At 50.0% G+C, this 25,000-nt stretch overlaps 3 protein-coding genes across 3 annotated transcripts in view; 2 read left to right on the top strand and 1 right to left on the bottom strand.

Moving 5' to 3' along the window:
• LOC110170880 (voltage-gated potassium channel subunit beta-2-like) overlaps positions 1-10,035 on the top strand; it is a 10,727-nt gene extending 692 nt beyond the window's left edge. Inside the window, exons 2-13 of the mRNA XM_055149934.1 lie at positions 731-774; positions 846-883; positions 1,583-1,662; positions 2,477-2,521; positions 2,820-2,864; positions 2,938-2,981; positions 3,579-3,665; positions 4,577-4,662; positions 5,764-5,939; positions 6,749-6,900; positions 9,170-9,258; positions 9,719-10,035. Coding sequence (XP_055005909.1) covers positions 731-774; positions 846-883; positions 1,583-1,662; positions 2,477-2,521; positions 2,820-2,864; positions 2,938-2,981; positions 3,579-3,665; positions 4,577-4,662; positions 5,764-5,939; positions 6,749-6,900; positions 9,170-9,258; positions 9,719-9,811 — 979 coding nt within the window. The 3' untranslated portion in view covers positions 9,812-10,035. The remainder of the gene's footprint in view (positions 1-730; positions 775-845; positions 884-1,582; positions 1,663-2,476; positions 2,522-2,819; positions 2,865-2,937; positions 2,982-3,578; positions 3,666-4,576; positions 4,663-5,763; positions 5,940-6,748; positions 6,901-9,169; positions 9,259-9,718) is intronic.
• Positions 10,036-14,308: 4,273 nt separating this feature from the next.
• LOC110170870 (cyclin-dependent kinase-like 2) lies at positions 14,309-23,198 on the top strand. Its single transcript, XM_055149933.1, has 9 exons — positions 14,309-14,476; positions 14,969-15,163; positions 17,849-18,030; positions 18,801-18,913; positions 19,924-20,063; positions 20,149-20,237; positions 20,424-21,652; positions 21,694-22,009; positions 23,108-23,198. The coding sequence occupies exons 1-9, from the start codon at positions 14,309-14,311 to the stop codon at positions 23,196-23,198; spliced, it is 2,523 nt and encodes an 840-aa protein (XP_055005908.1).
• Positions 23,199-24,198: 1,000 nt separating this feature from the next.
• LOC129407834 (uncharacterized) overlaps positions 24,199-25,000 on the bottom strand; it is a 5,746-nt gene continuing 4,944 nt past the window's right edge. The window contains exon 3 of the mRNA XM_055150052.1: positions 24,199-24,792. Coding sequence (XP_055006027.1) covers positions 24,574-24,792 — 219 coding nt within the window. The 3' untranslated portion in view covers positions 24,199-24,573. The remainder of the gene's footprint in view (positions 24,793-25,000) is intronic.

Below are 25,000 nucleotides of genomic sequence, written 5' to 3'. Positions count from 1 at the left end.
GCAGTTGTCGGGCAGTTGTCGGGGCAGTTGGGGCAGTTGTCGGGGCAGTTGTTGGGGCAGTTGGGGCAGTTTGGGGCAGTTTGTCGGGGCAGTTGTCGGGGCAGTTGTTGGGGCAGTTGGGGCAGTTTGGGGCAGTTGTCGGGGCAGTTGTTGTGCTGGGGGGATTTTCTGTCGCTGATGAAGCTTCAGTTTAATTAAACCTCAGCGGCTCTGAGCCAATCAGAACGCAGCACTCCAGACGCCTCTGATCCTCGACCAATCAGAGAGCGGCACAAAGGTCAAAGGTCAACGCAAAGCTGTTACAGTCGTCACGGCAACTGATTAAAACTCCTGGTTTCGTTTTGGCTTAGTCCTGGTCTAGTCCTGGTCTAGTCCCAGTCTAGTCCCGGTCTAGTCCTGGTCTGGTCCCGGTCCGGTCCCGGTCTAGTCCCGGTCTGGTCCCGGTCTGGTTCAGTCCTGGTCCTGGTCCTGGTCCTGGTCCTGATCTGGTCCTGGTCTGGTCTGGTCCTGGTCCTGGTCTGGTCCAGTCCTGGTCCTGGTCCTGGTTCAGTCCTGGTCTGGTCTGGTCTGGTCAGTCCTGGTCTGGTCCTGGTCCTGGTCTGGTCTGGTCTGGTCCTGTCCTGGTCCTGGTCTGGTCCTGGTCCTGGTCTGGTCCTGGTCTGGTCTGGTCTGGTCCTGGTCTGGTCCTGGTCTGGTCTGGTCTGGTTCAGATCCTGTTCTTGTCTCTCAGGAGTCTGGGGAAGTCCGGTCTTCGTGTTTCTTGTCTCGGTCTCGGTGAGTCTTTTTGTTTAAAGTGGATCTGCAGATCTGGTTACGATTCTCACTTTGGTCTGGTTCTGTTTCAGGGACTTGGGTGACGTTTGGCTCTCAGATCTCAGACGAGGTACAGGACTAGACCGGGACTAGACCGGGACTAGACCGGGACTAGACCGGGACTAGACCACTGGGACTACCAGGACTAGACCGGGACTGAGACGGGACTAACCAGGACTAGACGGGACTAGACCAGGACTAGACCAGGACTAGACTGGGACTAGACCAGGACTGAACCAGACTAGACCGGGACTAGACCGGGACTAAACCAGGACTAGACCGGGACTAGACCAGGACTGAACCAGGACTAGACCGGGACTAGACCGGGACTAGACCAGGACTAGACCGGGACTAGACCGGGCTAGACCAGGACTAGACCGGGACTAGACCAGGACTGAACCAGGACTAGACCGGGACTAAACCAGGACTAGACCAGGACTGAACCAGGACTAGACCGGGACTAGACCGGGACTAAACCAGGACTAGACAGGACTAGACCAGGGACTAGACGGGACTAGACCGGACTAGACCGGACTAGACCGGGACTAGACCAGGGACCGGGACTAGACCAGGACTGAAACCAGGACTAGACCGGGACTAGACCGGGACTAAACCAGGACTAGACCGGGACTAGACCAGGACTGAACCAGGACTAGACCACTAGACCGGGACTAGACCAGGACTAGACCGGGACTGAACCAGGACTAGACCGGGACTAGACCAGGACTAGACCAGGACTAAACCAGGTCTAAACCAGGTCTTGTTTCAGGAGGCGGAGCAGATCTTGACTCTGGCCTATGACAGTGGAGTGAACCTGTTCGACACAGCAGAAGTTTACGCCGCAGGACGGTACAGAGGCCCTGACACACAGAGGCCCTGACACACAGAGGCCCTGACACACAGAGGCCCTGACACACAGAGGACCTGACACACACAGGAGGGACCTGACACACAGAGGACCCTGACACACAGGGACTGACACACAGAGCCTGGACACACAGAGGGACCTGACACACAGAGGACACTGACACACACATGACACACAGAGGACCTGACTGACCACACAGAGGGACCCTGACACACAGAGGACCCTGACACACAGAGGCCCTGACACACAGAGGCCCTGACACACAGGAGGGACCTGACACACAGAGGCCCTGACACAGAGGACCTGACCTGACACACAGAGGCCCTGACACACAGAGGACCTGACACACAGAGGACTGACACACAGAGGGACCTGACACACAGAGGACCTGACACACAGAGGACCCTGACACACAGAGGGACCTGACACACAGAGGACCTGACACACAGAGGACCTGACACACAGAGGACCTGACACACAGAGGACCTGACACACAGAGGACCTGACACACACAGGAGGGACCTGACACACAGAGGACCTGACACACAGAGGCCCTGACACACAGAGGCCCTGACACACAGAGGACCACAGAGGACTGACACACACAGGAGGGACCTGACACACAGAGGACCTGACACACAGAGGACCTGACACACACAGAGGACCTGACACACAGAGGACCTGACACACAGAGGACCTGACACACACACACACAGAGGACCCTGACACACAGAGGACCTGACACACAGAGGACCTGACACACACAGAGGACCTGACGATTTTTTCTGTGTTTAGGGCGGAGAGCACACTGGGGTCCATCCTGAAGAGGAAGCCATGGAAGTGAGTCACTAAACTAAACCAGGACTAAACCAGGACTAAACCAGGACTAAACCAGGACTAAACCAGGACTAAACCAGGACTAAACCAGGTCTAAACCAGGACTAAACCAGGACTAAACCAGGACTAAACAGGCTAAACCAGGTCTAAACCAGGACTAAAACAAACAGGACTAAAACCAGGACTAAAACAGGACTAAACCAGGACTAAACCAGGACTAAACCAGGACTGAACCAGACTCTAGACTCTAGACCGAGAATCACATCAGTGTTTTCTTGTCATGTTCCTCTGGTTCCTGCAGAAGGTCCAGTTACGTGGTCACCACAAAGATCTTCTGGGGTGGACAGTGAGTACAGCCTGCACACGCGGCAGAGTGGTTAGCCTTACAGTCTGGATCCAACCAAGTCTGTTTGTTTCAGAGCTGAGACGGAGAGAGGACTGTCCCGCAAACACATCATCGAAGGTACACACCTAGACCTGGTTTAGACCTGGTTTGGACCTGGTTTGGACCTGGTTTAGACCTGGTTTAGACCTGGTTTAGACCTGGTTTAGACCTGGTTTAGACCCGGTTTAGACCCGGTTTGGACCTGGTTTAGACCTGGTTTGGACCTGGTTCGGACCTGGTTTAGACCTGGTTTAGTCCTGGTTTAGACCTGGTTTAGACCTGGTTTAGACCTGGTTTAGACCTGGTTTAGACTGGTTTTAGACCTGGTTTAGGGTCCTGGTTTAGGACCTGGTTTAGTCCTGGTTTTTTAGACCTGGTTTAGACCTGGTTTAGTTGGTCCCTGGTTTAGACCTGGTTTAGACCTGGTTTAGACCCTGGTTTAGACTGGTTTAGACTGGTTTAGACTGTTTAGTTTTAGACCTGGTTTAGACTGGTTTGGACCTGGTTTAGACCTGGTTTAGACCTGGTTTAGACCTGGTTTAGCCTGGTTTGGGTTTAGAACCTGTGACCTGGTTTAGACCTGGTTTAGACCTGGTTTAGTCCTGGTTTAGACCTGGTTTAGACCTGGTTTGACCTGGTTTGACCTGGTTTGGACCTGGTTCTGTTGTGTTGCAGGTCTCAAGGGCTCCCTCTGCAGGTTACAGTTGGATTACGTCGATATTGTTTTTGCAAATCGCAGCGACGTCAGCGCCCCCATGGAAGGTCTGTCCTCCTCAGTCCTGGTTCAGTCCTGGTTTAGTCCTGGTTTTAGTCCTGGTTTAGTCTGGTTTTAGATTGGTTTAATCCTGTTTAGACCTGGTTTAGATCTGGTTTAGACCTGGTTTAATCCTGGTTTAATCCTGGTTTAGTCTGGTTTAGACCTGGTTTAGACCTGGTTTAATCCTGGTTTAGACCTGGTTTAGGTTTAATCCTGGTTTGACCTGGTTTAGTCCTGGTTTAGACCTGGTTCAGTCTGGTTTAGACCTGGTTTAGACCTGGGTTTAGTCCTGGTTCCTGGTTTAGTCCTGGTTTAGTCCTGGTTTCCTGGTTTAGCCTGGTTTAGTCCTGGTTGTCTGGTTTAGTCCTGTTTTAGTCCTGGTTCTGGTTTAGTCCTGGTTTAGTCCTGGTTCTGGTTTAGTCCTGGTTTAGTCCTGGTTTCCTGGTTTAGTCCTGGTTTAGTCCTGGTTTAGTCCTGGTTCTGGTTTAGTCCTGTTTTAGTCCTGGTTTAGTCCTGGTTTAGTCCTGGTTTAGTCCTGGTTTAGTCCTGGTTTAGTCCTGGTTTAGTCCTGGTTTAGTCCTGGTTTAGACCTGGTTTAGTCCTGGTTTAAGTCCTGGTTTAGTCCTGGTTTAGTCCCTGGTTTAGTCCTGGTTTAGTCCTGGTTTTAGTCCTGGTTTAGTCCCTGGTTTAGTCCTGGTTTAGTCCTGGTTTAGTACCTGGTTTAGACCCTGTCCTTTAGACCTGTTTAGTCCTGTTTAGTCCTGTTTTTAGTCCTGGTTTAGTCCTGGTTTAGTCCTGGTTTAGTCCTGGTTTAGACCTGGTTTAGTCCTGGTTTAGTCCTGGTTTAGACCTGGTTTAGACCTGGTTTAGTCCTGGTTCAGTCCTGGTTCAGTCCTGGTTCCTGTGTGTTTTTCAGAGGTGGTCAGGGCCATGAGTTTCCTGGTGGATCAGGGTTTGACTTTGTACTGGGGAACGTCCCACTGGAGCCCCCTGGAGATCATGGTGAGAACTGCACCTCCACACTGACTCCTGATGCAGTACTCCTGTCCTGCAGGAGGAGGAGTAGTAATAGTAACAGTACTCGTAGTAAGTCCTGTAGTATAGTAGTAAGTACAGTAGTAGTAGTAACAGTACTTGTGGTGTCCTGCAGTAGTAGTAGTAGTAGTAGTAGTAGTAGTAGTAGTAGTAGTACAGTACTCGTGGTGTCCTGCAGTAGTAGTAGTAGTAGTAGTAGTAGTAGTAGTAGTAGTAGTAGTAGTAGTGTCGTGGTGTGTAGTAGTAGTAGTAGTAGTAGTAGTAGTAGTTAGTAGTAGTAGTAGTAGTACAGTTTTGTAGTGTAGAGTAGTGTAGTAGTAGTAGTAGTAGTAGTAGTAGTAGTAGTAGTAGTAGTAGTAGTAGTGTAGTAAGTAGTAGTAGTCTAGTGTAGTAGTTAGTAGTAGTATAGTAGTAGTAGTGTAGTTAGTAGTAAGTAGTCAGTAAGTAGTAGTAGTAGTAGTAGTAGTAGTAGTAGTAGTAAGTAGTAGTAGTAGTAGTAGTAGTAGTAGTAGTAGTAGTAGTATGTAGTAGTAGTAGTAGCAGTAGTAGTAGTAAGTAGTAGTAGTAGTAGTAGTGTTCGAACCCACTGTTTGGGTGAGTGAAGTAACTGAAAAAGATGTTAAAATGAACCTGGTGTGGAACAAAACGGGAAGGTGGTGAGGTGAAAAAAAAGAAGGAGGTTTATTACAAAAACGTAGATCGAGACACAAAAAAGAACAACTAAAGCTCGCAGCAGCAGAGGATCCACTCCTCCCACTTCTCAGGTTGACTCCAGCTTTTATACCCCCGCTGATCAGTAGGACCAGGTGAGGCAGATCAGCAGGGCGGATCCAGGGTGGAACTGAGGTGGGGTGAGGTAAGAAAAAAAACAACGAGGACGGCATCCGTCACAGTAGTAGTAGTAGTTAACAGTGTTTGGTGTCCTTGTAGTAGTAGTAGTAGTAGTGTAGTAGTAGTAGTAGTAGTAGTAGTAGTGTAGTAGTAGTAGTAGTAACAGTACTCGTGGTGTCCTGCAGTAGTAGTAGTAGTAGTAGTAGTAGTAGTAACAGTACTCGGTGTATGTTGCAGGAGGCGTACTCGGTGGCGCGTCAGTTTAACCTGGATGCCCCGGTGTGTGAACAGGCCGAGTATCATTACTTCCACCGGGAGCGAGTGGAGCTGCACCTGCCAGAACTTTACCACAAGATCGGTACACCAACCACAGAAGACCTGTGTCCTGGTTTAGGGTTTAGACCCTCCTCCTGGTTTAGTGTGTCAGGTCCCTCCACCTGTGTGTCAGGGTCCCCTCCACGTGTGTAGGTCCTCGTGTGGTCCCCTCCTGGTTTAGTGTCAGGTGTCCCCTGGTTTAGACCTGGTCCGTTGTGTCAGGTCCCCCACGTGTGTGTCAGGTCCCTCCACAGGTCCCTGTGTGTCCCCTCCACGTCAGGTCCCCCACGTGTGTGTCCACGTGTGTGTCAGGTCCCTCCACGTGTGTCAGTCCCTCCAGGTCCCCTCCACGTGTGTGTCAGGTCCTCCACGTGTGTGTCAGGTCCCTCCACGTGTGTCAGGTCCCTCCACGTGTGTCAGGTCCCTCCTCGTATGTGTCAGGTCCCTCCACGTGTGTCAGGTCCCTCCACGTGTGTCAGGTCCCTCCACGTGTGTGTCAGGTGTGTCAGGTCCCTCCTCGTATGTGTCAGTCCCTCACGTGTGTGTCAGGTCCCCTCCTCATCCCTCCACGTGTGTGTCAGGTCCCTCCACGTGTGTGTCAGGTCCCTCCACGTAAGTGTCAGGTCCTCCACGTGTGTCAGGTGTGTCAGGTCCCTCCACCATGTGTCAGGTGCCTCCCCATTGGTTTGTTGGTTTCTGTAATGTTCCAGGTTGTGGGTTAGATTCCTGAGTCAGTGTGAGAATCCAGAAATTTTTTTTATCCTTTTGACACTCGTTAAAGACCGAGTCCTGGTTTAGTCCTGGTTTAGTCCTGGTTTAGTCCTGGTTTAGTCCCGTGGTTACAGCCCTGACTCGGGTGCGTTGCCGTGGTTACAGCCCTGACTCGGGTGCGTTGCCGTGGTTACAGCCCTGACTCGGGTGCGTTGCCGTGGTTACAGGGTCACTCGTGGCTGAGGGAGCGTCTCTGCAGTGACGAGGGGAAGAGGCAGATCAGTAAGATCACAGAGCTCCACCAGGTGGCCGAGCGCCTCAACTGCACCCCGGCTCAGCTCGCCATAGGTAACACAGCCCCTAGCCCCGCCCACTCAGCCCCTAGCCCCGCCCCCTCAGCCCCGCCCTCTCAGTCTGCCCCTCAGCCATTCAGTTTGTCCTGAGCTCAGAGACACGTTCACCTGAGACACAGACCTGTCCCTGTCGCCCCTGTCGCCCCTGTCGCTCCTGTCGCCCTGTCGCTGTCGCTCCTGTCGCCCCTGTCGCTCGTCTGTCGCTCGCTCCTGTCGCTCCTGTCGCTCCTGTCGCTCCTGTCGCTGTCGCTCCTGTCGCTCCTGTCGCTCCTGTCGCTCCTGTCAGACTCAAGGATTAAACAAACCACAGTGTGGCTTTAACACTACAGAAAAACACTCTGTGTACTTGTATATACTGTGTGTACTTGTATATACTGTGTGTACTTGTACATAGTGTGTGTACTTGTATATACTCTGTGTACTTGTATATACTGTGTGTACTTGTATATACTGTGTGTACTTGTATATACTGTGTGTAATTGTATATACTGTGTGTACTTGTATATACTGTGTGTACTTGTATATACTGTGTGTACTTGTATATACTGTGTGTACTTGTATATACTGTGTACTTGTACTTGTGTGTACTTGTATATACTTGTGTACTTGTATATACTTGTGTGTACTTGTATATACTGTGTGTACTACTTGTATATATACTGTGTGTACTTGTATATACTGTGTGTACTTGTATATACTGTGTACTTGTATGTGTACTTGTATATACTGTGTGTAATTGTATATACTTGTATGTACTACTGTGTGTACTTGTATATACTGTGTGTATTGTATATACTGTGTGTATATACTGTGTGTACTGTGTGTACTTGTATATAGTGTGTGTACTGTATATACTGTGTGTACTTGTATATTACTGTGTATATACTGTGTGTACTTGTGTGTACTTGTATATACTGTGTGTACTTGTATATACTGTGTGTACTTGTATATAGTGTGTGTACTTGTATATAGTGTGTGTACTTGTATATACTGTGTGTACTTGTATATACTGTGTGTACTTGTATATACTGTGTGTACTTGTATATACTGTGTGTACTTGTACTTGTGTGTACTTGTATATACTGTGTGTACTTGTATATACTGTGTGTACTTGTATATAGTGTGTGTACTTGTATATACTGTGTGTACTTGTATATACTGTGTGTACTTGTATACTTGTGTGTACTGTGTGTACTTGTGTATATACTGTGTGTACTTGTATATACTGTGTGTACTTGTATATACTGTGTGTACTTGTATATACTGTGTGTACTTGTATATACTGTGTGTACTTGTATATACTGTGTGTACTTGTATGTACTTGTGTGTACTTGTATATACTGTGTGTACTTGTATATACTGTGTGTACTTGTATATAGTGTGTGTACTTGTATATACTGTGTGTACTTGTATATACTGTGTGTACTTGTATATACTGTGTGTACTTGTATATACTGTGTGTACTTGTATATACTGTGTGTACTTGTATATACTGTGTGTACTTGTATATACTGTGTGTACTTGTGTGTACTTGTATATACTGTGTGTACTTGTACATACTGTGTGTACTTGTATATACTGTGTGTACTTGTATACTGTGTGTACTATAGTTGTGTGTACTTGTATATAGTGTGTACTTGTACTGTGTGTGTATTGTATATACTGTGTGTACTTGTACTACTGTGTGTACTTGTATATACTGTGTGTACTTGTATATAGTGTGTGTACTTGTAATACTGTGTAGTATACTTGTATGTGTGTATTGTATATACTACTGTGTGTACTTGTATATACTGTGTAGTGTGTACTTGTATACTGTGTACTTGTACTATTGTATACTTGTGTTGTCTTGTGTATTGTATATAGTGTGTACTTGTATTGTGTATACTGTGTGTACTTGTGTGTATATACTGTGTGTACTTGTACTTGTATACTGTGTGTGTACTTGTATATAGTGTGTGTAGTGTACTTGTATATAGTGTGTGTAGTACTTGTATATAGTACTGTGTATATACTTGTGTGTACTTGTATATACTGTGTGTACTTGTATGTGTACTTTGTATTGTATATGTGTGTGTACTTGTATATACTGTGTATTGTGTGTACTTGTGTGTACTTGTATATACTGTGTGTACTTGTATATAGTGTGTGTACTTGTATATAGTGTGTGTACTTGTATATACTGTGTGTGTACTTGTAATATAGTGTGTGTTGTACTGTGTACTTGTACTGTGTGTACTTGTATATAGTGTGTGTACTTTCAGCGTGGTGTCTTCGTTCTGGGGGTGTGTCTTCAGTTCTTTTGGGCGTCTCCAGCACAGAACAGCTCCAGGAAAACCTGCACTCCACCAGGGTGAGACCTCCCCCTCCCCAGACGCTTCCTCTCCCCAGACGCTCTCTCCCAGACCTTCCACCTCCTCTCCCCAGAACACTTCCCCCAGACACTTCCTCTCCTCCCCAGACACTTCCTCTCCCCAGACACTTCCTCCTCCCCAGACACTTCCTCTCCCCAGACGCTTCCACCTCCCTCTCCCCAGACACTTCCTCTCCACAGACGCTTCCTCTCCCCAGACACTTCCACTTCCTCTCCCCAGACACTTCCTCTCCCCAGACACTTCCTCTCCCCAGACACTTCCTCTCCCCAGACACTTCCCTTCCCCCAGACACTTCCTCCCCAGACGCTTCCACCTCCCTCTCCCCAGACACTTCCACCTCCCCCTCCCCAGACGCTTCCCCTCCTCCCAGACTTCTCCAGACCTTCATCTCTCCTGACCCGTTCTTCTCGTTCTTTTCGTTCTTCTTGTTCTCCGCAGGTTCTCTCGCTCCTCGATGATTCCGTCGTTTCTCAGATCGACCGTCTCCTCGGAAACAAGCCCGAGGTGAAGGGGCGGGGCCAGCGCACCTGAGCGTCCAATCAGAAGAGACTCTCCTCACGTAACCATGGAAATAAACTAAAGAAAACTCTTCACATCCGAGTCTGAGTTATGATTGAAAGAATTTGACCTCTGTGGTTTTTCTCTGTAACTTGTCACAAATTTCTGTCACTTTGTTCTTTTTATTGTTTGTAAAATTCAACATTCACCCCCCACACATAAACACGTTTATGTGACTCGAGTGGTGACTCCGCCCACCGGACACTTCAGCTGCTCACACTTAAAAAACAACAAGCAGGAAAGATGCCAACGCACCTGTACACACACCTGCACACACACCTGTACACACACCTGTACACACCTGTACACACACCTGTACACAACTGTGCACACACCTGTACACAACTGTACACACACCTGTACACACCTGTACACACACCTGTAAACACACACCTGTACACACCTGTACACACACCTGTACACACACTGTACACACCTGTACCTGTACACACACCTGTACCGTACACACCTGTACACACCTGTACACACACACTGTACACACACACACTGTACACACACACTGTACACACCTGTACACACACACAACACTGTACACACACACACACCTGTACACACACCTGTACACACACCTGTACACACACCTGTACACACACACACCTGTACACAACTGTACACACCTGTACACACACCTGTACACACCTGTACACACCTGTACACACACCTGTACACACACACTGTACACACACCTGTACACACACCTGTACACACCTGTACACACACACACCTGTACACACCTGTACACACACCTGTACACACCTGTACACACCTGTACACACACCTGTACACACCTGTACACACCTGTACACACACTGTACACACACCTGTACACACACCTGTACACACACCTGTACACACCTGTACACACCTGTACCGTACACACACACTGTACACACCTGTACACACCTGTACACACACCTGTACACACCTGTACACAACTGTACACACACACACACCTGTACACACACCTGTACACACCTGTACACACACCTGCACACACACCTGTACACACCTATACACACCTGTACACACACACACCTGCACACACACCTGTACACACCTGTACACACGCTATTTCTTGATCCACCAAAAGTATTTTTTTTTAAATTTGTTAAAATACATTTCAAACTAAATAAACATCTTGTCATTAAACATGTGACTGTTGCGTCTGTGATGTAAACACAAAACACAAAATCACATGAAATCAGCAGAAAAAACATGTGCACAGCTTTATAGAAATAAATGAATGAATAAATAAATAAATGAGTCCAGAAGCCACAGTTTCTTTGGTGATTTATGTACAAATGTTGAAATAGTTTAAATATGTTTGAATTACGTCACTTTAGTTGCACCAATAAACATTTAGATGAAAAAAAAAACAAAATCTGAAAGAAAATTACAGGTTTAAAGAACAAAATGTGTCAAAAAAAGTGTCAGTGTGACGGAAGGAAGAACTTTAGGAAGTCCCAGGACGGTCCCAGGACGGTCCCAGGACGGTCCCGGATCCCAGGACGGTCCCAGGACGGTCCAGGACGGTCCAGGACGGTCCCAGGACGGTCCAGGACGGTCCAGGATGATCCCAGGACGGTCCAGGACGGTCCAGGACGGTCCCAGGACGGTCCAGGACGGTCCCAGGACGGTCCCGGAAGGACGGTCCAGGACGGTCCCAGGACGGTCCCAGGACGGTCCCAGGACGGTCCAGGACGGTCCAGGACGGTCCCAGGACGGTCCCAGGACGGTCCAGGACGGTCCAGGATGGTCCAGGACGGTCCCAGGACGGTCCAGGACGGTCCAGGACGGTCCCAGGACGGTCCCAGGACGGTCCCAGGACGGTCCAGGACGGTCCCAGGACGGTCCCGGATGATCCCAGGACGGTCCAGGACGGTCCAGGACGGTCCCGGATGATCCCAGGACGGTCCTCTGGTCTCTCATCTTTACTTTTCTCTTTACCTACAAGACGCGCTAATCATTCCCACGCATGCGCACAACAGACGAGCTGGGTAAAAGTATTTTAAAGTATTTCAAGAGTAAATAAATCACAAAACTCCGCGTTTTCAGCTCCGTCCTCCGCTTCTCTTCTGTTTCTCCGCGGAGTCTTCACCGTGTCCGGGTTTTTCTCTTTCATGGTTTTTCTTTTCCTTCCGTTAACGCGGCGCGACGGTCTCCATGGAAACGCGTGTGACGAAGGCGGCGGAAAGTGTCCGGTGACCGAAGCTCCAACCCGGACACGCACCGACACCACCGACAGACCGACAGGCAAACACCACCGACAGACAGACAGACACCACAGACACCACAGACAGACACCACCGACAGACAGACCGACAGACAGACAGGGAACAGACCCCGGGACAGTGAGGCTCCAGACCCGGGGACAGTGAGGCTCCAGACCCGGGGACAGTGAGGCTCCAGTCGCGGTGAGGAGCACACCAGCCCCGGAGGTGAGTTGAACCAGATCTGCAGGTGTGTTTTGTTCCGGTCACACGTGACACTGAGAGGTCCAGGTGACTTTGTGGATATTATATAATATTATATATTTTACATTTATATTTAACCGTAAAACAGAAACACGTGAAATAACGTCTGAAGTTTCAGAAACAGAGAGAAAAGTGTCGTTTATTTTCCGTGAATTATTCTTGGATCATAAAAATGAAAAACAGAAAAGAAAAGAAAACACACACACACACACACACACACACACACAGACACACACACACACACACACACACACACACAGACACACACAGACACACACACACACACACACACACACACACACACACACACACACACACACACACAGACACACACACACACACACACACAGACACACACACACACACACACACAGACACACACACACACACACACAGACACACACACACACACACACACACACACACACACACACACACACAGACACACACACAGACACAGACACACACACACACACACAGACACACACACACACACACACACAGACACACACACACACAGACACAGATGTGGAGTTGTGTTTTGTTCCATTTGCACGTGACAAACATCACTTCATGACATCACAAGGTGGAACAGAGCGTTTTGAGTTTTGGAGACACTCAGACACGTGTGAATGAAACTAAAGCCCAGTCTGCACATGTGACTCCAGACAGGAAGTGATCACGGCGGCGCGTCTGGCTCCACAGATTCAACGTCACTTTGTAAATTTCACTGAAACGAATCTGAGGCAGGATCAGGTCGACAGGACGAACGTGTGGACGTGTGTGTGGACGTGTGTGTGGACATGTGTGTGTGTGGACGTGTGTGTGGACGTGTGTGTGGACGTGTGTGTGGACGTGTGTGTGTGTGTGGTGGACGTGTGTGTGTGTGTGGACGTGTGTGTGGACGTGTGTGTGGACGTGTGTGTGGACGTGTGTGTGGACGTGTGGACGTGTGTGTGACGTGTGTGTGGACGTGTGGACGTGTGTGTGTGTGGACGTGTGTGTGGACGTGTGTGTGGACGTGTGTGTGGACGTGTGTGTGGACGTGTGTGTGGACGTGTGTGTGGACGTGTGTGTGGACGTGTGTGTGGATGTGTGGACGTGTGTGTGGACGTGTGTGTGGACGTGTGTGTGTGGACGTGTGTGTGGACGTGTGGACGTGTGTGTGGACGTGTGGACGTGTGTGTGGACGTGTGTGTGTGTGGACGTGTGGACGTGTGTGTGGACGTGTGTGTGGACGTGTGTGTGGACGTGTGGACGTGTGTGTGGACATGTGGACGTGTGTGTGGACGTGTGTGTGGACGTGTGTGTGTGGACGTGTGTGTGTGTGGACGTGTGTGTGGACGTGTGTGTGTGTGGACGTGTGTGTGACGTGTGTGTGACGTGTGTGTGTGACGTGTGTGTGTGTGGACGTGTGTGTGGACGTGTGTGTGTGTGGACGTGTGTGTGGACGTGTGTGTGGACGTGTGTGTGGACGTGTGTGTGGACGTGTGTGTGGACGTGTGACGTGTGGAGTGTGATGTGTGACGTGTGTGTGTGACGTGTGTGTGACGTGTGGACGTGTGGACGTGTGGACGTGTGTGTGGACGTGTGTGTGTGTGTGTGTGACGTGTGTGTGGACGTGTGTGTGGACGTGTGTGTGTGACGTGTGTGTGTGACGTGTGGACGTGTGGACGTGTGTGTGTGTGACGTGTGTGTGGACGTGTGTGTGGACGTGTGTGTGGACGTGTGGACGTGTGTGTGGACGTGTGTGTGGACGTGTGTGTGGACGTGTGTGTGGACGTGTGGACGTGTGTGTGGACGTGTGTGTGGACGTGTGTGTGTGGACGTGTGTGTGGACGTGTGTGTGGACGTGTGGACGTGTGTGTGGACGTGTGTGTGGATGTGTGTGTGGTCCTCACTTCTGTCTTATGTTTTTCAGGTGTTTGACCCGTTTCACCTGTCCCCGCCCCTGTCCCCGCCCCCTCCCGTCTCCATGGAGAGGTACGAGTCCCTGGGGTTGGTGGGCGAGGGCAGTTACGGCGCCGTGCTGAAGTGTCGTCACCGAGAGAGCGGCCGCCTCGTCGCCATCAAGAAGTTTCTGGATTCGGACGAAGATAAAACGGTGAAGAAGATCGCCCAGAGGGAGGTGCGCCTGCTGCGGGTGAGACTGTCAATCACACCGCGGTCGCCACGACGACGCGCGGACTTCAGGGCGTCAGGGTCACGACGGTTTTTGATACGAGCGATAATCCAGAGAAATTCACTTTTAAAAGTTTATCATGAGTTTGTAAAAACAGAAACATCTGACGCCATTTTCTTACTTTTGTGCATCTCTGCCGACTCCTTCACCTGTCCTGTCATGTGTTCACCTGTCGTGTGTTCACCTGTCGTGTGTTCACCTGTCCTGTCCTGTCTTCACCTGACATGTGTTCACCTGTCCTGTGGTGTGTTCACCTGTCGTGTGTTCACCTGTCCTGTGTTCACCTGTCCTGTCTTCACCTGTGGTGTGTTCACCTGTCCTGTCCTGTGTTCACCTGTCCTGTCTTCACCTGTGGTGTGTTCACCTGTGGTGTGTTCACCTGTCCTGTGGTGTGTTCACCTGTCCTGTCGTGTCTTCACCTGTGGTGTGTTCACCTGTCCTGTCGTCGGGCAGCACCTGCGTCATGATAACCTGGTGAGTCTTGTGGACGTCTGGAAGCGCCGCAGACGTTGGTTTCTCGTCTTTGAGTTTGTGGAAAAAACTCTTCTGGACGAACTGGAACAAAACCCACAGGGACTGGACCTGCTCACCTGTCGACAACACCTGTACCAGATCCTCCGAGCCACGGCCCACTGCCACCAACACAACGTGAGACACACACACACAACACACACACACAACACACACACACACACAACACACACACACACACACACACACACACACACACACACACACACACACACACAACACACACACACACACACACACACACACACACACACACACACACACACACACACACACACACACACACACACACACACACACACACACACACACACACACACACACACACACACACACACACACACACACACACACACACACACACACACACACACACACACACACACACACACACAGACACACACACACACACACACACACACACACACACACACACACACACACACACACACACACACACACACACACACACACACACACACACACACACACACACACACACACACACACACACACACACACACACACACACACACACACACACACACACACACACACACACACAACACACACACACACACACACACACACACACACACACACACACACACACACACACACACACAACACACACACACACACACACACACACACAACACACACACACACACACAACACACACACACACACACACACACACACACAAACACACACACACACACACACAACACACACAACACACACACAACACACACACACACACACACACACACACACACACACAACACACACCTGTGTGTACCTGTGTGTACTTGTGTGTACCTGTGTGTACCTGTGTGTACTTGTGTGTACCTGTGTGTACCTGTGTTTACCTGTGTGTACTTGTGTGTACCTGTGTGTACCTGTGTGTACTTGTGTGTACCTGTGTGTACCTGTGTGTTTACCTGTGTGTACCTGTGTGTACTTGTGTGTACCTGTGTGTACTTGTGTGTGTGTACCTGTGTGTACTTGTGTGTACCTGTGTGTACTTGTGTGTACCTGTGTTTACCTGTGTGTACTTGTGTACTTGTGTGTACCTGTGTGTACCTGTGTGTACCTGTGTGTACCTGTGTTTACCTGTGTGTACCTGTGTGTACCTGTGTGTACCTGTGTGTACTTGTGTTTACCTGTGTGTACCTGTGTGTACTTGTGTTTACCTTTGTGTACCTGTGTTTACCTGTACCTTGTGTGTTACCTGTGTGTACCTGTGTGTACCTGTGTGTACCTTGTGTGTACCTGTGTGTACCTGTGTGTACTTGTGTGTACCTGTGTTGTACTTGTGTGTGTACTTGTGTTTACCTGTGTGTACTTGTGTGTACCTGTGTGTACCTGTGTTGTACCTGTGTTTACCTGTGTGTACTTGTGTTTACTGTGTGTACTTGTGTACTTGTACTTGTGTTTACCTGTGTGTACTTGTGTTGTACCTGTGTTGTACCTGTGTTTACCTGTGTGTGTGTGTACTGTGTGTACTTACCTGTGTGTACTTGTGTACTGTGTACTTGTGTGTACTTGTGTACTTGTGTGTACTTGTGTACCTGTGTGTACCTGTGTGTACCTTGTGTGTACTGTGTTTACCTGTGTGTACTTGTGTGTACTGTGTTGTGTGTACCTTGTGTGTACTTGTGTGTGTACCTGTGTTACTGTGTGTACTTGTGTGTACCTGTGTGTACTTGTGTGTACCTGTGTGTATCTGTGTGTACTTGTGTGTACTTGTGTGTACTTGTGTGTACCTGTGTGTACCTGTGTGTACTTGTGTGTACTTGTGTGTACTTGTGTGTACTTGTGTGTACTTGTGTTTACCTGTGTGTGTACCTTGTGTGTACTTGTGTGTACTTGTGTGTTACCTGTGTGTACCTGTGTGTACTTGTTGTGTGTACCTTGTGTGTACTTGTGTGTACTTGTGTGTACTTGTGTACTTGTACCTGTGTGTACTTGTACTGTACTTGTGTGTACTTGTGTTTACTTGTGTGTACTTGTGTGTACTTGTATGTACTTGTGTACTTGTGTTACCTGTGTGTGTACTTGTGTGTACTGTGTGTACTTGTGTACCTGTGTTGTACTTGTGTTACTTGTGTGTACCTGTGTGTACCTGTGTGTTGTGTGTACTTGTGTGTTACTTGTGTTTACCTGTGTGTACTTGTGTGTACTTGTATGTACTTGTGTGTGTACTTGTGTGTGTGTACCTGTGTGTGTACTTGTGTTGTACCTGTGTGTACTCGTGTGTTGTGTGTACTTGTGTGTACCTGTGTGTACCTGTGTGTACTTGTGTGTACCTGTGTGTACTTGTGTGTACTTGTATGTACTTGTGTGTACTTGTGTGTACTTGTGTGTACCTGTGTGTACTTGTATGTACTGTACTTGTGTGTACTTGTGTTTACCTGTGTGTACTTGTGTGTACTTGTGTGTACTTGTGTTTACCTGTGTGTACTTGTATGTACCTTGTGTGTACTTGTGTGTACTTGTGTGTTACCTGTGTGTACTTGTGTGTACTTGTATGTACTTGTGTGTACTTGTGTTTACCTGTGTGTACTTGTGTACTTGTATGTACTTGTGTGTACTTGTGTTTACCTGTGTGTACTTGTGTGTACTTGTATGTACTTGTGTGTACTTGTGTTTACCTGTGTGTACTTGTGTGTACTTGTGTACTTGTGTGTACTTGTGTGTACTTGTGTGTACTTGTGTGTACTTGTGTTTACCTGTGTGTACTTGTATGTACTTGTGTGTACTTGTGTTACTTGTGTGTACTTGTGTTTACCTGTGCAGGTGATCCACCGCGACATCAAGCCCGAGAACATCCTCATTTCTCAGGGGGGCGTGGTCAAACTGTGCGACTTCGGCTTCGCTCGCACCGTGGCGGCGTCGGAGGGCGGAGCTTACACCGACTACGTGGCCACGCGCTGGTACCGCCCCCCCGAGCTGCTGGTGGGAGACACGCACTACGGAAAGTACGTGTGACGTCCGGACGCGTCACAACGTCCGTCTGAGGTTCAGTTCAGCGAAAACTCCTCCTTTTAAACACGTCAGGCGGCGAAATACACGACCCGCGCCCATGACCGCGGCGTTAAATGTCCCGCCCCCTCACCTCATCCTCTGTGGGTTTTAGTTTTTTCACCTGAACACAGATGTGATATTTACTCTGGGCTGTTTTACAACTACACAGATGATTGAACTAATGAATCTAACACCATCAGTTTATTTGATTTATTTTAATCACCAGAAAAACTGGACATCAGGATCTTTTGAAGGTTTATTAGCATAATTAAACCAAACAAGCCCCGACGAACTGTAAATGAACATATATCGTTATATTTTAAGACTAAAAGAACAAATTAAAGGTTAAAGTGAAAGACTCTGAAGAACAATCAGCCGACAGAGAAACAACAAACACAACGTCAGGCTCCACTCATCGTTTTATTTCATGTTCTGATCCACTTGTTAAAGTTGGAAAGTCGCGCTCTCATTGGATAAATGTAAATGTCACTCAAACCTCGACCTTGGGGAACGGAGGCGTCTGATTGGTCAATTATTTATGTTCAGATTTAGATTTAACAACAAAACAGAGAAAAGAAAAACATCAGGATCTTGAGTCGCCGCTTCACAAGAACATTTAAGAACAAAACGATGAGGCTCATGGGCTGCGAAATACTCGTGAGGTGACCTCTGACCTCTGCCCCTCAGGCCCGTGTGACCTCTGACCTCTGCCCTCTGTCCTCAGGCCGGTGGACGTTTGGGCCGTGGGCTGTTTGCTGTTGGAGATGCTCACCAGTCGGCCCCTGTTCCCCGGAGAGTCGGACCTGGACCAGATCCACCACATCGTGCGCTGCTTCGGTGAGAACAGAACCTCCAGAACCTTTAGAACCTCCAGAACCTTTAGAACCTTTAGAACGTTTAGAACCTTTAGAACCTCCAGAACCTCCAGAGACTCGTCACAGTAAAGCTTGATGATTGATTGATTTGGGTCACAGGTACATTCTGACATTATTCCACAGTCAAATTTAACACACACTGACAACAAAGATAACAACTAGCATGCTACTGTGCACTTCCTGACTCTAGGACCATGAAACGCTCTAGAGCGACGCGGACAGAACACGCGAAATTATTCTGACCTCTGGAGCTGCTCACTGTTCGCTGAGGTGCTCTGTGTGTGCGTCTATGGCAGAATGTTCAGCGGTTACCGTGGTGACACTACAGTTACCGTGGTGACACTACAGTTACCGTGGTGACACTACAGTTACCGTGGTGACACTACAGTTACCGTGGTGACACTGTGCACATCTCAAGAAAAAAGTCCCAGAGTGATTTGTAGAGATGTTTTCATGTTCCTGTGACCAGAGCGTTCATGGTCCTGGTCAGGAGTCTGAGTTTACACTTCATCCCTCTGACCCTTGTTCTCGTACCTGGTTCTGACCCTGGTCCTGGTTCTGACCCTGGTTCTGACCCTGGTCCTGGTTCTGACCCTGTGGTTCTGACCCTGGTTCTGACCCTGGTTCTGGTTCTGACCCTGGTCCTGGTTCTGACCCTGGTTCTGACTGACCCTGGTCCTGGTTCTGACCCTGGTTCTGGTTCTGACCCTGGTCTGACTGTGGTTCTGACCCTGGTCCTGGTTCTGACCCTGGTGGTTCTGACCCTGGTTCTGACCCTGGTCCTGGTTCTGACCCTGGTTCTGGTTCTGACCCTGGTCCTGGTTCTGACTGTGGTTCTGACCCTGGTTCTGACCCTGGTCCTGGTTCTGACCCTGGTTCCTGGTCCTGGTTCTGACCCTGGTCCTGGTTCTGACTGTGGTTCTGACCCTGGTCCTGGTTCTGACCCTGGTCCTGGTCCTGGTTCCGTTTCAGGGGCCCTGACCTCTCACCATCAGGAGTTGTTCCAGTCGAACCCTCTGTTCTCTGGAGTGCGTCTGCCTCAGTGCTCTGGACCAATCACGTTACAGCAGCGCTTCCCGTCCCTCCCCCCCGCCGCGCTCCGCCTCGCCCAGGTACTGATCCCGTCCGGGTCCAGTCCGGGTCTGGTCCTGGTCCAGTCCTGGTCTGGATGTTTAAACTCTGCTGTGTTCTCCTCAGAGTTGCCTCCAGATGGCGCCGGAGCAGAGACCTGAGTGTTCAGAGCTGCTCGAGCACGAATTCTTCACCCACGACTCCTTCAACATCAGGTACGACACTGTCAGGTGCAGCCCTGTCAGGTGCAGCCCTGTCAGGCACAGACAGGTACAGAACTTCACTGAATCCTAGTGAAGACTAACTGGATCTATCACACGTGTCTTAAATCAATAATGAAATAAAACGTTGGCTCAACAGTTTTCTAATAATCGTTTAACATTTCGTTTTTTTGTCTTCAGGTTTTCAGACGAACTAAACGCAAAGATCCAAAAGGACCACAGGGAGAACTCCACTCTGCCTAAAATCCCCAAAAGCACCACGAGACCCACCAAAGAGGAGCCGGAGGAGAAGGAGCGGAAACACCACAAACTCCCCGAGAACCTGGACGAGAAAACCAGAACCAGAAAGGAACAAGACAAGACAACGAACGAAGACAAGACGAGAGCCGCGAGGCAGGCCAAGCTCCCCAAAGCCAATCTGACCGCGCCGGAGACCACCAAACCCACGAAGACCCCAGGAACCAAGGAGAACGCCCCGAAGAACACAGCTCCCGTCAAAACTAAAGCTCCAAAACCCAACGACGCACAAGATCCAACAAAGACTTCCACCAACAACCCCAGTGTGAAAGCTAAAGCGAGCCGAGCGCCTTCGCCGGACCCCAAACACGACAAAGAGCCTAAAGTGAGTCTGAAGAACCCTAAACCATCTCACTCCGAGCAGAGCCAGAGGTTTGTGAAGAAGAAACCTGAGCCTCAGAACCTAAACGCCAGGTACGACCCGGAGAGAAGCCGTTCACCGCTGGTCACGCCTCAAACTGCGAAAAGAACCGGAGACACACGAGAAGAAGCTCCGACGAACAGTAACGAGGACAGGATCTCCAAGTCGAGTCAGACGCTGGAGAGCTGTATGACAAAACACCCAAGTGTGTCCGAGAACATCACCAAACCGAAGCTCAACCAAAGTCTGGAGGCTTCCGCTTCAAAACAGGGCACCAGCGTGGACTTCAGGAGCTTCAGAGTGATGGCTCCGTCTCACAGTCCGTCCAAGTTCACGCTGCAGACGCTTCCACAGCCGAGCACGCTTCCCAAAGCCTCCAGAAACACCCCAGACGCCTCGAACGCTCACCGTCTGAGGATAAAAGCTCTAATCAGTAACTTTCCTCTGGAGCGAGCGCCAAGTGGAGCGTTCAACAGCGGGAAGGTTTTCGCTAAAGGTCCGACGAGGGAGGAGGCACCAACAGAAGCTTCAGACGCTCGGAACAAAGATCTGAACCCAGGATCTTCATCTGACGTCCCCGATCCAACCGCCACACGGCCCGACAAACGGTTAAACATGAGTGAAACCGAAAGCGGAGCTGCGGTGGACCACGGCGGCCACTGGTGGAGGAGTGAAGGACTGCAGGCTCTTCAGCTCACAAAGAGAGGGATTCTGGGAGGTGTAGTCCGCTCCGGCTCAACTCTGACCCCAAGTAAAGCTCAAGAGGAAACCAACAGGAAAACCGACCCACAGCGAGACCAGGACCCAGACCAGGACCCAGACCAGGACCCAGACCAGGTCCCAAACCTGGTCCCAAACCTGTCCCAAACCTGGTCCCAAACCTGGTCCCAAACCTGGTCCCAAACCTGGCCGTGGATGAGTTGGACCTGTGGGACTCTGAGGACCTGTTCTCCTGCTCCCCACCTCCTCCCCCCCCTCCCTCCTCCACGCCCCTGCTGCTCCTGGCCCCGCCCACTCCGGTGAACCCGCCCCGAGGAGACGGCGCCCCCCACAGCCCGCTGAGGTCAACGCTCGGACCGCGAGGCGCCGAGGAGGGTTTGGACCTGAGGTGGGTTTCTAAATAATGCAGATGCCAGTGTGTTTTTCTTTTGTAAAAACTTAAATAACAAACTGAACTCAGTCGAGTCGTCAGAGGATTTTGAGGCTCATCTAAAAAGTTTAAAAACAAAAGTCACACTTCCATTTAGGCTCAATCCAGACTCCACCCAAATGTACCTTCACTTCAGAGCTCCTGGAACAGGGCCCTCAAACTCAGGTCCTGAAAGACCAGTTAATAAAAGTGATAATCATGATTTATTACAAACATTTAAGCAGGACCCTGAATCCTGAAGTGTCTCTGTTTTCAGATTCAGCTCCAGGGTCAAACTTCTGCAAACACTTTAAACAAACATGAACCTTTGAGAAGATGTTAAATACTGCACGTGTGAGGGTGAAACACCACAGCTCCTCTGACCTGAGCTCCTGAGGCTGCTCCTCTGACCTGAGCTCCTGAGGCTGCTCCTCTGACCTGAGCTCCTGAGGCTGTTCCTCTGACCTGAGCTCCTGAGGCTGCTCCTCTGACCTGAGCTCCTGAGGCTGTTCCTCTGACCTGAGCTCCTGAGGCTGCTCTCTGAGAGCTCTGAGGCTGTCTGACCTGAGCTCTGCTGACCTGAGCTCCTGAGGCTGCTCCTCTGACCTGAGCTCCTGAGGCTGCTCCTCTGAGAGCTGAGGCTGCTCTCTGACCGAGCTCCTGAGGCTGCCTCTGAGCTCCTGAGCTGACTGAGCTCCTGAGGCTGCTCCTCTGACCTGAGCTCCTGAGGCTGCTCCTCTGACCTGAGCTCCTGAGGCTGCTCCTCTGACCTGAGCTCCTGAGGCTGCTCCTCTGACCTGAGCTCCTGAGGCTGCTCCTCTGACCTGAGCTCCTGAGGCTGCTCCTCTGACTGAGCCCTGAGGCTGTCCTCTGACGAGCTCCTGAGGCTGCTCCTCTGACCTGAGCTCCTGAGGCTACCTGACTCCTCCTGACTGAGGCTGTTCTCTGACCTGAGCTGGGAGACTCACCTGAGACCTGTTTCTGAAGCTTCTCTCTCCTCCTCGTGTGTTTGGGTCTTGGTTGGAGTAAGTTCTGAAGTCTCGTGGGAACTGTAGTTTAAACTGTTTTTAACCACAGAGACCAGAGGGACCAGAGGTACTACAGAGACCAGAGGGACCAGAAGGACCAGAGGGACCTGAGGCACAGTGTCCAGAGCCACAGGCCTTGACCTGAAGCTGTTTCTGCAGTCCAGTCGTGTGTGTCCTGTTTAATCAGTTTAATTCTAATAAACTCGTCTTGATCAAACTCACAGACTCAGACTCTTCTGCTTCTTGTTTAAAATGTAAAACGGTGAATGTTGCTGAGAAAAGCACCACAGACGTCACGACCAGAGCTACGAGCTCACGACCAGAGCTACGAGCTCACGACCAGAGCTACGAGCTCACGACCAGAGCTACGAGCTCACGACCAGAGCTACGAGCTCCGCATCCACAACAGAGACCAGAGCTACGAGCTCACGACCAGAGCTACGAGCTCACGACCAGAGCTACGAGCTCCGCATCCACAACAGAGACCGACAACAAAACCCACTCACACTCCAGGTCCCCACACTCCCCCGGAATCTGAGAGAAGTTCTTCTGGAGGTGTGAGCTGAAGGTCGTCCTGACCGAGGCTCTGCCAGACGTTCTCCACAGAGCCTCACTACACACCAGGTCCCACCAGGTCCCACCAGGTCCCACCAGGTCCCACCAGGTCCCATCAGGTCCCACCAGGTCCCACCAGGTCCCACCAGGTCCCATCCAGGTCCCACCAGGTCCCACCAGGTCCCAACAGGTCCCACCAGGTCCCACCAGGTCCCATCCAGGTCCCACCAGGTCCCACCAGGTCCCACCACCCAGGTCCCATCAGGTCCCACCAGGTCCCACCAGGTTCCTCCTCCAGCAGAGAACCCAACAACCACCAGGTGGAGTCTACAGCTCTGCTCGTCTCTTCACCCGAGTGTCCAGGACACAACCACAAAAAATTCAAATATGTTTTTCAAAGTTGAAAAATTCAAAGTGAGAAATTCAGCAGGATTTAAAATGTTAAATCTGACGGGACAGATTTTCTTCACCGTGTGAAGTTTAAACAGTGACGGGTCTGAGGACTCTGGATGAGTCTCTGTAGAACATGTTTCAGTCACACGTCCTGTGAGGATTCTCTTCTAATCATTTTGTTTAAAGATAAAATCACTTTATCTGATCATTTTATTTTATTTAACACCAAGAAATAAACATGAGTCTTTAAAATAAACCAGAGGCTGAAGTGAGACATGACAAGGTTTTAGTTTCTGTTGCTCAAAATACAATTATTCCCCATGTGTTTAGAGACGCCTCTCCACAGATCTGACCTGTAATGTGGCCCGTGGAACATTCTAGACAAAGAAATAACCAGGTGACGGACCCTCCACCTGAAAAGTTACACAGTGCAGCTTTAACCTCACATTTAAAGTTCCCATATTACACTTTTCTCTGATGTGGTTCTCGGTTCTCGGTCCCGTCGCCGCGGCCTCGGTCCCGTCGCCGCTCGGTCCCGTCGCCGCGGTCCCGTCGCCGCGGTCTCGGTCAGTTCTCCTCTGATGAGAATGAGGCGACTGGCGGTGAGTTTCGGACGCCGTGAGACGCCGTTTTGTCCTCGCTGCTCTCAGAGGACGACGGCTGCGCTCTGATTGGCTGAGTCAGAATGTCAAGAAGGAAGCTGAGGTGGGGCTGGGGTCTGATTGGTCCGTTCTTGGGAGGGGCTGGTTTTGATTGGACGGCAGGTTTTGGGGGCGTCGGTTTATTCTGAAGCAAAAAACAAAACAAACAAAACAGAAAGTGTTAATTTAATAAACAGTGAGGTGTCCTGCACAAGGGCACAACAGCAGAACCGACAACCGGAGCTGTGATCCATGAAGCAAACGCCCCGACAGGACCAAACCCTCCGACAGGACCAAACACCCAGACAGGACCAAACACCCTGACAGGACCAAACACCCCGACAGGACCAAAC

This window comes from Boleophthalmus pectinirostris, unplaced genomic scaffold, assembly GCF_026225935.1.
Source record: "Boleophthalmus pectinirostris isolate CB_2022bp ecotype Guang Dong unplaced genomic scaffold, ASM2622593v1 HiC_scaffold_14, whole genome shotgun sequence".
Classification (NCBI taxonomy): Eukaryota; Metazoa; Chordata; class Actinopteri; order Gobiiformes; family Gobiidae; genus Boleophthalmus; species Boleophthalmus pectinirostris.
This window is presented reverse-complemented; position numbering and strand designations above follow the sequence as displayed.